This window comes from Amaranthus tricolor, chromosome 6 (genome assembly GCF_026212465.1).
Source record: "Amaranthus tricolor cultivar Red isolate AtriRed21 chromosome 6, ASM2621246v1, whole genome shotgun sequence".
Lineage (NCBI taxonomy): Eukaryota > Viridiplantae > Streptophyta > Magnoliopsida > Caryophyllales > Amaranthaceae > Amaranthus > Amaranthus tricolor.
The window spans coordinates 9,319,176-9,331,476 of NC_080052.1; the positions used below are offsets into that span (position 1 = coordinate 9,319,176).

At 31.7% G+C, this 12,301-nt stretch overlaps 1 protein-coding gene across 2 annotated transcripts; it reads right to left on the reverse strand.

The window, feature by feature from the left end:
* Window positions 1-585: 585 nt before the first annotated feature.
* LOC130816023 (pentatricopeptide repeat-containing protein At3g53700, chloroplastic) lies at window positions 586-4,701 on the reverse strand. Of its 2 annotated transcripts, XR_009042685.1 has the most exons (3): window positions 2,147-4,701; window positions 1,017-1,178; window positions 586-706 (listed from the first exon to the last, which is right to left on the reverse strand). XR_009042685.1 is itself a non-coding variant. In XM_057682592.1 (2 exons), exon 1 carries the CDS (start codon window positions 4,461-4,463, stop codon window positions 2,160-2,162), a length of 2,304 nt encoding a protein of 767 aa, XP_057538575.1. In that variant the 5' UTR covers window positions 4,464-4,701; the 3' UTR covers window positions 728-1,178; window positions 2,147-2,159. The 2 variants fall into 2 exon arrangements, 1 of the variants encoding a protein (XP_057538575.1); XM_057682592.1 differs by lacking the exon at window positions 586-706 and having other exon boundaries at window positions 728-1,178.
* Window positions 4,702-12,301: the final 7,600 nt, after the last annotated feature.

Consider the following 12,301-nt stretch of genomic DNA (forward strand, 5'->3'; position numbering starts at 1 on the left):
ACAACAGATTGAAAGACCCCCTTGTAGAAAGCTATGTCAAATTGCGATGTAAAAGAAGATATTCAGAATTGTTAGATCTTATATACAACGATCGTAGTTTTGTTAATTTTGAATTATCTTTGGTTAAAATTGCTATGTACTTGCTAATTTTTATCTCTGATGTAGATATCGTATGACTCTTTATCAATGAATCATGTATTATTCAAAAAAATAACTTTATTATCAAATCCAACAATATTCAAGATCTCTTATGAACTAATATGAAAACACTTGATTAAAATTCTAAATTTAAGCAATTTGGTAAACAATAAAATACCAACATCAAATAATAGAAGTACTAGATATCTTTGTACTGGGACCCACCAAGAAAAGGATCACATTGGGCCTTGATGAATGGATGAAGTTTGGGCTTAGCTGTGAAAAAGAGGGTCCAACACTTATCACTCATGTTATTGATGGCCTCACAACAATGTGGACCAAGGCTTGTGTGGGCTTTAACAAAAGAGCTGAAAATCCCAAGTAAACATCCAGGGGTGTTTTCATAGAAAGAGATAAAACAGCCTTGAAGACCTCTTTGAGCCCAATGTGGGCTTCTCGGCTCCGGAACTGGTGCACTGGAATCAGGTCCTGGAGCCCAATGTGGACGTTGTGGTGACGGAACTGGTGCACTAGATTCATGCCCTTGTGCCCATCTTGCAACACCGGGCTGAAAAGACAACACGAGAAGGGAGAAAATAAAGATGCGTGTAACAGAGTTTCGTGTCTGAACTTTCATGTTATTGAATGTCAGAAAGTTCTTGGAGAACAATGTAGTTTGAAATAGCAGTGATCTTGTGGAGGTTTATATAACATAATAACAGGGTTTCTTGTTCATAAATCTCATAAATATTTATTGAATGTATCATAATAAATGACATATAACATAAGGAGAAATTGAATGTGTCCTTAAATGAAAGCAATACCAAAACGGCCTGATTGCTATGTATCTGAACTATAGAGATTCTATAAGGTAACACCTTACAGCTGTAACTCTGCAATGGCTGGCCATTCCACAGGTTTAGGCTCTGAGCGAGGCATGCTAGAAAGGTGATGACCAACCAAGCTAAGCCGATTCTTGATGATGAGCTGGGAGTCGAGAGCTTGCTGTAACTTCATTGTGCAATAATGAATACAAGGACCTGAAAAATAGAGCATTCATTGAAAGATGACACCAGAAAAGAACACAAGTCCGAGTGTATGACATAAACCAAAGCTTTGTGCAGTGTCTTCCTTAGCGCAATCTTCTCGTAATTATGTTAAAGGGAGGCGTGAAATTTTCACATCATAATCACAATCGAAAGGTAAAAGTGATTCAAGGGTACAAAATGAAAAATATGAATCAAAGCCTAGCACGCATATTTGTCCCGTAGATATGTAAACCATGAATTCATCGACCTGTGTTTATAATCTAATACAAAACCTCACGACTTGAATGCCAAAATTGCAATTTAAAGCACAAAATGCAAGATAAACGTCCAAAATTTTATGTGCAAGACAATGAAATGTAATCAGGAAAGCTAAATTCAGCAGCAAAGCTTCAGCATATTCTCAATATGTCAGCAGCATGTCGTATCCAAGTTACCAAATGATCGAACAAATGAAACCATATAGCAGCTAACAACAAAGAAATTAACAGCTTCTCTAATCATGTCAAAGAGAAATCAAGTCTGATACAAAGCCAGCTATGTACTCAGCATTGTGTTTTCGTTCTTTGTGTGTGTGATCAGTGATGGGTACTCACTCCTACTTACACCTACGTTTCAATCAAAAACAAAACTCGAACTTCCAATTCAGTAAAATGAAAAAAATAAAAGTAAGCCATGTTCAGCGACAGCGTAGTAAAATTATAAAAAAAGTCGAAACTTTGATTAGAACGCTTCAATTTAGTAGCAAGCCTCAGCATCTTCAGTATTTCCACAGGCGTGTCATTGTTCTGAACAGATTCTCAAAACATATGTCAGCAAAGTCATGGGATATAGCCTTAAGAGCAATGAAATGGGCAATCCTTAAGCAAATAAGAACAAATCAACATAGCATATTTCAACTTAAGGATATTTGTGAGTTAGAAAACTTCAGTTTCAGGCATCAGCTAAAGAAAAAGATTTACTTCATGCTTTCCTTCATCTATAAACTCTTCTAGGCACTCGGTGATTCAAAATACGGCCAAGGGTAGCCAACGCATCTTGAAATTTACGAATCTTCATAAAACCCTTTATCATAGAAACCTCATTTTCCGAGAACTTCGCATGTTTCATGATTAAATGAACAAGCTTCATTAGTGTATCTTCCATTGCTAGGGAACAAAGACCATCTGCTAGCATCATAAATGAAGAAAACTCAGGAATATATCCTTTCTCAAGCATCTCTACTAAGAAATCAATAGCTTCTCCAATCGGCCCTCCACTAGAACAAAGACCGCGGAAAACTATCTTATGAGTTACAGCATCTGGAGGGTTACCCCTTTCCACCATTTCTTGGAAAAGCCTCATAGCTTCTTTCGATTGTCTCCTCTTCAAGAGAGCTTGTATTACGGGGTTGTAGGCGTGAGGGGTTAGAACCATTCCTTTCATCTGAACACTTCGGAGGAGTCGAGTGGCAACCTCAACTCGACCTGCTTTACATAACCCCTGAATCAAGGTTCCATAAGTAACAATATCAGGCTCACACCCATTAGAAGTCATTGTTTGCACTATATCTGCTGCCTTTTTTATATTACCTGCCTTACAAAAATGAGAAAGCAAGGAATTATAAGTAAACTTGTCGGGTTTTAATCCCTCCATGATCATCTGGTCCATAAGTTCAGCAGCATCCTCCACCCTTCGAATTTTACACAGGCCGTCAATGAGGGTATTGTACGTAACCAAATTTCTTGAAACCCCATGAACTTCCATCTGATCGAAAATCTCTTCAGCGTCTTCTATCCTCTTATTTTTACAAAACCCGTCAATCAGAGTATTATATGTCACTACATTTCTTGCACATCCACTTGCTTCCATTTCCTTCAACAAGGCCAAAGCTTCATCTATTTTCCCTCTAGAACACATGCTATCTATTAGCATGTTATAAGTAAATTCATCAGGGTGGCACCCATCATTTTTCATATCCCTGAATAACTCCATAGCAAGCTTGTGTTTTCTCGACAAGCAAAGACCTTGTATAAGAGAATTGAATGTACACACATCAGGCAAAACGCCCTTGCTAGTTAGAAGCCGTACGAATTCAGTGGCTTTCTCGACTTGGTTATCCTTACACATAGCGTTAATCAGTGTGTTATAGGTTATTGTATTCGGTGTACAGCCCCTTAAAACCATCAACTCAAGAACTTCCATTGCCTCTTCAAGCTCACCCATCTTGCACAACCCTGATATTAAAGCATTATAAGTATATAAATCCGGATCAAACCCATCTTCAAGCATAGCATCTAACACCTCCAGTGCATGTTTAACATGACCCTTGTTACATAAACCACTCACCAAAGTGTTAAATGTAAATTGATCAGGATAAAACCCTTCAACCACCATTTCCTGAACAAAGCTCAAAGCTTCTTCTATGCTTCCTTCCTTGCAAAATCCATAAACCAAAACATTTACAGTCACATTGGTTGTAGCACAACCAGCTCCCACCATCATATCCCTAACCCGTAAAGCGCCTTCGACATTTCCTTCCTCAATATAACCCTGCATAATAGTAGTGTATGTTTTCTCATCTGGAATCAATCCATTCTTTTCCATTTCCTCCATCATTATAAGAGCAGGCCTAATTTGATGAGCTTTACAAAGCCCTTTTATCAAAATATTATAAGTTGAAACATCTTGTTTAACCCCATTTTCAATCATTCTAGCATGAACACTTTCAACTAATTTCAATCTATACCCATCAACAAGAACATTTAACAAGTAATTAAAGGTATGAGTACCACAAGTTACACCAAAATCTCTTTCCATCATATCAATCACATAAACAGCTTCATCATACAAACCAGAATTAACATAAGAATCAATGAAAATCAGGAAAGTACCTTCGTTTAACTCACAACCCAATTGCTTAATTTCTTCCAAAACCCTCTTCATTGAATCAAAAGATCCTTCATTTGCAAGCTTCCTAAGAATTTCTTCACAGACTGACAAAGCGGGTATGAAATTAGGCTGCTTTGAAGCCCAATCAAACACCCAAAGTGCCATTTCTGCATCATTTTCTTTTTTGAGAGTTTCAAGAAGCTCCTTTTGGGTAAAATTTGGAGGGAGTTGATGAGAAGAATCAGACGAAGAAATAGAATTTGAAGAAGTGGGTTTTGGAGCTAATGAAAAAGAAATTAAAGGGTGAGATTTAGAAGTTGGAAAAAACTGAAGATAAGAAGATGACGATTGAAGTGTCGGACATGGATAAGGTTTAAAGTGAGCAAAATAAGTGACTGAAGCAGCCATTTTTAAGGAATGTGAAAATCATAGGAGTATCATGAGCGTAGTTTCTAGATAAATAAAAAACATGAAGAAGAAAATTTTACTATTTGAGTTGCTTCAGGTGGATGCGAAATGGCAGTCAGAAAGTATTTCAGAGTTGATAAATACTCTTATGAGTGGAGTGGGTGGATGATTCAAATGACAAAGATAAGAATAGAACACTCTTCTTAGAAACGGGTCTTCTCTCAATTTGAGCAACATCAAAGTCCTCAAAGATGTCTTTCAGCCTTTGAAAAGGTTCAGCCTAATTCATATTGCTAATAAAAAAAAATCTGTTCCAAATAATTTTTACTTGATTATTCTTAAATAATGTTAAAGGAAATTTCACGTGGTAACTCTGAAATTTTGAGTTTTTAACGTGATAATCAAAACTTTTAAAAAATTTATGCGATAACCCTGAGATTTACCAAATTGTTCTATTGTTACTATTTTGCACATAAAACGTTATCAAACGTAAATTTTGAAGCTTTAAAGTTGTTTACGCCTATTTATGCGACTCACCATTTCAAATGTCATCAATTTCAACATTTTACCCCAAAACATTAAATTCTAACTCTACCATCTTTCATCCAAATCATATTTTTTTTCCCCAAATCCAAAGATGGTAGAGTTGTTAGGATTTATGTTTTAGGGGTAAAGGTTGAAACTGATGGCAGTTGAAATTGTGAGTTGCATAAATATGCATATAGCAGCTTTAAAGCTTTGAAATTAACATTTGCTATCGTTTTATGTGCTTAAAGGTCACGGTGGAACAATTTGGTAAAATTTAGGGTCATCGCGTGGATTTTTTAAAAGTTTTGGTTACCACATAGAAAATCCAAAACCTCGAGGTTACCACGTGGAATTTTTCTAATCGTAATTTGTATATGTTTTGCAGACAATATCCATTGTCACATTTTTACCGAATAATGTAGGTACAACTAGTGGTTATACTCAATCCTTCTTCCTCCTTATAGTACTTCGTTGGTCTACACCTACTTCTCTTTGGTGGTAGATATCTACAGTAGCCGGTTAAATGTGGCAAAGGGTATTGTCAGCAAAAGATATACAAAGGTTGGATTTTTTTAGAAATAATCAATAGTAGAAATTATTCACAGCAGATTTGCCATAGGTGTGATTATTCTAAACATTTTTCCTAAAAAATATGAAATTGAAGAGGTTTGTTACGCATATTGTACAAGAACATTGTTTCATCTTCCAACATTCAAATTACGTTTATTTTGATATTGAAAAGGAGCAATATTCAATTATTCACCTACACATTGATGCTCTCAACAACACGAATTTGATAATATAATCAAATCATCATGAAAACTCCAATCTAGTTCGTCTAACATAAGATTAAAATGGAAGATTTAATGTTTGAATTTGATAAATTTTCTTCTACACGTCAATGCGAAATCACCCCCAATGAAATCAAAAGGTATGCATCTGAATACTATTCTCATTCATTCTAATTAATTATTTGAAATTAAATTTAATTGATTGATAAGAACTCAATTTTGATATTCAAAATAACAACGGGTTATAATGTACAATTACTAGTTCATTCATAGAAATTAATTTTTCTCAACTATGAAGATTCATCTTTTGAAGAAATGATGATAGAACTTGATGAAAAAAAAAAAAAAAAGGATTGTTGAAGAAGACAATAATATGATTTGTTTGTATGGAGATAAACAAAATCTATTGAAATAGGTTTTTTAACGAAATAAAGATTGTATTTAAATTCCTTATAGTTGGTATTTTATCCCCTTATAGTTAGTATTTTAACCCTTATAATTGGAAACTTAACCCTTTCAAGTTGGTGTCTTATATTGGATAAGTTCTATTTTAGCTGTCTCGTGTTGTTGTTATATCGTATTAAAGTTGATTTATTATCATGTTGAAGTTGGTATTTTAACCTCTTATAATTGATGATTTAATCCTTTATAGTTAGTATTTTAATGCCTTATAGTTGGTAATTTAACCAGTTCAAGTTGGTGTTTTATTATATATAAGTTGCTATTTTAACTATTTGAAGTTGATTTTATATCGTATTAAAGTTGGTTTGCTAACATGTTGAAGTTGGTATTTTAATTAGAGTTTTAACCCCTTATAGTTGTTAATATAACTCTTTATAGTTGGTATAGTAACCCCTTATAGTTGGTTTTTTAGCCCCTTATAATTGGCTTTATTCATATTAAAAATTGACTCAAAGAACAAGTAAAGCTAGAGTCATCGAAAAGTACTTAGAATATTGGTGGGAAGGGAAAACTCATCATTTAGATCCTAAAAGACAACACGAACAACCTACATGCTTACGAGAAAATATAACCATTAGAATGAATTCTTATACAATTTAAGAAACCGATGAATAATAAGTCTCTGGTGTCTATTTTTCACTGATCAAGACTTTACAATAGCAAAAGCAATTGAAAAGGTATTTTAAGTTGGTATTTTAACCTATTTAAGTAAGAGTTTTAACATGTTTAAGTTGGTATTTAACATGTTGAAGTTGAGCTTTTATTATAGTAGGTAGATAACATTTTTAAGTTGGTATTTTAATGTGTTCAAGTTGGTATTTTAACATGTTGATGTTGAGCTTTTAACCTATTATAATTGGTGTTTTAATACATGCTTACATACTTTTCTCCAGATACATGTATTTCCAAATGCTAAGTATAGATTATGCTTGTAGCACTTACTAAAAAATGCAGTAGCTTGTTTCGGATCATTTAAGTCCAATGTTGGTTTAAATGATGTTTTTCATAAGTGGTTGATGGGGTGCAAAAGTGAGGACGAATTCAATCATTGTTGGGAAAACATGGTCAACACATATAAAATGAAATAAAACAAAGATTTCTACAAGTGGTTTGATCAATTGTATAAAATATGGCATAAATGGTGTACATGATTAAGCAATGAATTCTTTTCAGCTAGTATATTATCTTCTCAAAGAATTGAATCAACAAACAGTGCAATTGTCTTTGAAGTAAAAAAAATTGACTTTAACGCAATTTTAAAAGAATTTTCAAAATACAATAGCGAGATGGAGAAAAAGAGAGATTGAATTAGAATTCTATTGCTCAAATACAAAACCATCTTAAAATCTACGAATTGTTGATTTGTTAAAACATGCATCTGAGGTATACACTGCACCGTTATTTCGAGACTTCAAAGAGGAGTTTAGGACAACTATATCATGTTTTGTATCAGAAGTGACTAAAGACAGAGGATTGAATGTTTACAAGTAAGTAACATAAAAATTCATATTAAAGTTGGTGTTTTAACACGTTAAAGATGATATTATAGCCTGTAAAGTTGGTGTTATAACCTTTTAAAGTTGGTATTATAGGATGTAAAAGTTGTTGTTATATCTTGTTAGGTTGATATTTTAAGTTATTCAAGTTGGTATTTAAAGATGTTTAAGTTGGAATCGGCTAGAGAATTAGATGGAAATTCCTGAATAAAATACTGATTTCATGGTTGGATTAATATAATTGCATATAATGAAAGGCTGAATGAGTTATGATTATATGTCTAGGGGCTAGATTAATAATGTTGGCGAATATCAAAGATCTTAGTATAAAATGTCATTGTGATAAGTACAATTATTTGCACTTGCACTTTTATTGAACATTTTATGCTCCTTTTGCTTGGTTTATGGCATTTTAAAGGTAATTATAGCTTTCTTTGCTCTTAGTTGTTTTAATGTTTTTGAGGTGTATTTTGTCCAGATCTTGGTTGAAAGATTATGTAGGGATAATATTAAGCGGATTCCAAAAAGAAATAACTCAAAACTCCACAAAAGAAGAGGTTGTCAATTTTTGCGAAGCATTTTTCTAAAAGATAAAGTCAACTCGGCTTTAAGGGGTGATTGCCTTAAAGATCAATGTTGAAGTTGGCTAAAGGAATATAAAACACATAAAAAAACTGACTCGAGCTCCATATGAGAATCAAAGAACGCCAAGTGGAGGTTTCCTTCTTTCAAGCACGCTTATTTCCATTGGGTTTTTAATCGAGTATGAATTAGGAGTTTTTATAGGGCACATTGTATATTAAAAAGAAGTTAATTGTAACCCAAGACATTATAGTTTATCCTAGTTTTGTCTTAGTTTGATCTTTTTCATCATTCTAGTTTATTTCTTGAGCCCTAATTTTCCATTAGAAATACAATTGCATGGCCTCTTTAATTCAAAACTTTAATTCTTTCCTCCATTATTATTTGTAAAGTAATTTTAGTTTCTCTTCTATTATTTGAATTTATTTATTCTCTTGAATTTGTTCTTCATGTCTAGTATCATGTTTGGGATATTATAATATTTTGTTGTTAAATTCCATGCCTTGTAAGTAGTTTTCTTTCGAGAGTAGAGAAATTAATTCCAATTAAACTATGGATTGATATAATTGTGAACTTGTTCATAGAATAGTGAATTTATAATTAAATCTATGCTTAATAAATCTTAATTAAAAATCTTTATTAACCTATTCAATAAGATGACAATATAAGATTATGAGTAATTTAATTTTAAAATAATATAGGTTAAATACTCATTAATTTAGTAAATAAGACATCGATATGAGAGTTGAATTAATAAAGTATTAATTAGATAGTTAATCAATAAGACGATAGTATGAGGTTAACAAGATCACATTTAATTATGTTCTTAATCCATAATCTATATAAAAATGAGTAAAAATTGATATCCATATGCAATTGTGAGTTTTTTGATGCCCTAGACTTTTATTATTATTATTTATAACAAATTAATTTCAACACCTTTTCTCCTTGATTTTGTTTGTCGCAGTCTTAGATGTTTGGTGTTGTGTCTCTATAATTAGTATCTGCTGCTTGTATTTGTAGTCCTTAATATTTTGGGTTGTTGGTGGTTTGTTTTTATAGCTCCGTTGTTGTTTTTCTTACTCCTCGTGGTTAGTTTTTATGTTTTGCTTTGGAATTGGGAGTGTTATGAATGGTATGACTTGAGTGCAAAATTGATGCGTGCATTCATGTGTGAGTTTTAGGATGAAATCCAATGAGTATGTTAATGTGGGTGATTAAGTTGGTAACTTAATGATTGTAGTGTTTAAGTGTGATTTATTGTGGTGAAGTATTTAAGAGAATTATTGGTGTTAATGATGATTAATGAAGAAGTGCAAAGGGTCTTGGAAGATACTTTGCTCGAGCAGAAACTGACTGAAGAATTCTGAAGGTCACTCGACCAGCTCGCTCGACCGAGCGAGCTCTTAGGTTGGTCGAGCGGACAAACAGATTGTATCCAGAAGCTACATGTAGCTTGCTCGGCCGAGCCACTTGACCGAGCGAGCTCTCTGTTTTGCTCGAGCGGTTCCTCTGATACGCCTAGGATGCTGTTTTTGACCTTTCAAGTCATTGGAGCTGTTTCATAACATTCATTATTCAACATTAAGCATGTATTAAGTGAGCAATGATCATTGAATGTACTTAGTACTATAAATAGAGCTCTCATACTCACTCAACAAACACATAAAACACAACCCCTAAGCCAAACACATAGCCTTTTGATTTTATCTTTTACTCAATTTTAATACTTCATTTGTAAGAATGATTTTTATACTCCTTTGATATAATATAAACAAGAAACTACACACGACGGAGGACGTAGCCATCATTGGGTGAACCTTCTTAAATCTTTGTGTCTCTTTGCAAGTTTTACATTATCAAACATTTGTTTAGTTCATTGTTATTATTATCGTTCATCAAAGTTCTTAGCATCGTATCGATTTTAGTATTTATTTCAGGGAGTTTTGGAGTAGTGTGGTTGGTATTAGTTATCTGGACAATTTTTTTTTCTGATGGTGTGTTGTTTTGGAGTTGTTGTCTACTGGCTTTTGTTTGGTTGTTTTGCAATGTGGTGTTGTTTGGCGTGCTCTGTACCAACTGGTGTTGCTGGTTTTCTGTCGGACGATATGTTACTTGCTGCTCTGGCTTGGCAGCAGCATGGTTTGCTGGTGTTGTTTTCTGCCTGTTCTATTGGCTGGAGGTTCCTGAGTGGCTGCTGCTGTGGTGTTGCTGAGTTGTTAATGCTGCTGAAAGGTGTGCTTGGTCTGATTTTGACTGATGTCTGCTAATGGTCTGCCAGATTGCATTGTGGCTGCTGCTTGTTGTTCTGGTTAGTGTGAGTGCCATGGTGTTCTACCTGCTGTGTTGATGGTCTTGGTTGCTCCCTCTTTTTTGCATTCTGGGAATTTTGTGGTTGGTGTGGTTGATGCTCTCTTCGCTCTATGTTAGTGCGGTGTTTTGAAGTATCTTAGTGGTATTGTTGTCGTGGAGTTGTTCTTTTTGCAACTTGTTGGACATAGTCCGCCCTTATATTGTTTGGTCAGTCTGATATATATATATATATATATATATATATATATATATATATATATATATATATATATATATATATATATATATATATATATATATATATATATATATATATATATATATATATATATATATATATATATATATATATATATATATATATATATATATATATATATATATATATATATATATATATATATATATATATATATATATATATATATATATATATATATATATATATATATATATATATATATATATATATATATATATATATATATATATATATATATATATATATATATATATATATATATATATATATATATTATATATATATATATATATATATATGTATGTATATATATATATATATATGTATATATATATATATATATGTATATATATATATATATGTATGTATATATATATATATATATGTATATATATATATATATGTATGTATATATATATATATATATATATATATATATATATATATATATATATATATATATATATATATATATATATATATATATATATATATATATATATATATATATATATATATATATATATATATATATATATATAAAACGTGATATCAAAATTTAGTTACACTTGATTTAAGTAATCGACTACCATACTTTCAAATTTAGTTACACTTGATTAGCGTAATCGACTATCATTCTTTATATATTTATTTATATATTTGTTTATTAGAAAAATTTTATTTTTAATTATGAAAATTAGTAGGGTTTTACAAAACTACAACGAAAATTTAAAAGTTTACAACTTGAGAATCATATAGTCTCGATAAATTAAAATCAAAGTATATTGTAACTAAAAAGTTCCTGAAAGATAATATTCATAAGTAGAGAAAGAACAATGTATAAAATGGTTTCCTATTAGCCGTTGGACTTGCATTTTTAACCGAACATGTCAAACATGACTTGGAACATCCACAGGAGAGTGAAGGTCATAAAAATTAGTCTAGACCTCCAATTCTTACAAGTGCATTCGAAACCTCAACTCAGATTTTAAAATTGTTACAATTGCTAACTATTTAATTTTAATCAATTTATCAAAATTTTGAATTCGTTGATAAGAGAATAATTATGGGTATGTGCTCATAATAAAATGTCTATGATTGAAATTCCTTAATTGGTTGAAAAAAAAAGCCAGCAATCTTTTTAGTTTCATAGGCAATATAAAATGTATCTGACACAACATGAGGCCTAGGCTATCACATTGAGGTCAATAATATCATACAAGGAAAATACTTGTAAGTCCTAACTTTTTATGTATAATTTAGTTATTTAATAAAATATAACTTAATTATTTAATAAAATAATATCTTTAGTATCTATCTTAATTGCTTAGTACCTCAATTTAAAGGTTCAGCTTTTGTAATATACATGGATATCTATGACATAATAAAATAGTATAATATACT

What these genes read in the sequence shown, in the direction of transcription:
- LOC130816023 (XM_057682592.1), bottom strand. Translation starts at nt 4,463, where the DNA reads ATGGCTGCTTCAGTCACTTATTTTGCTCACTTTAAACCTTATCCATGT.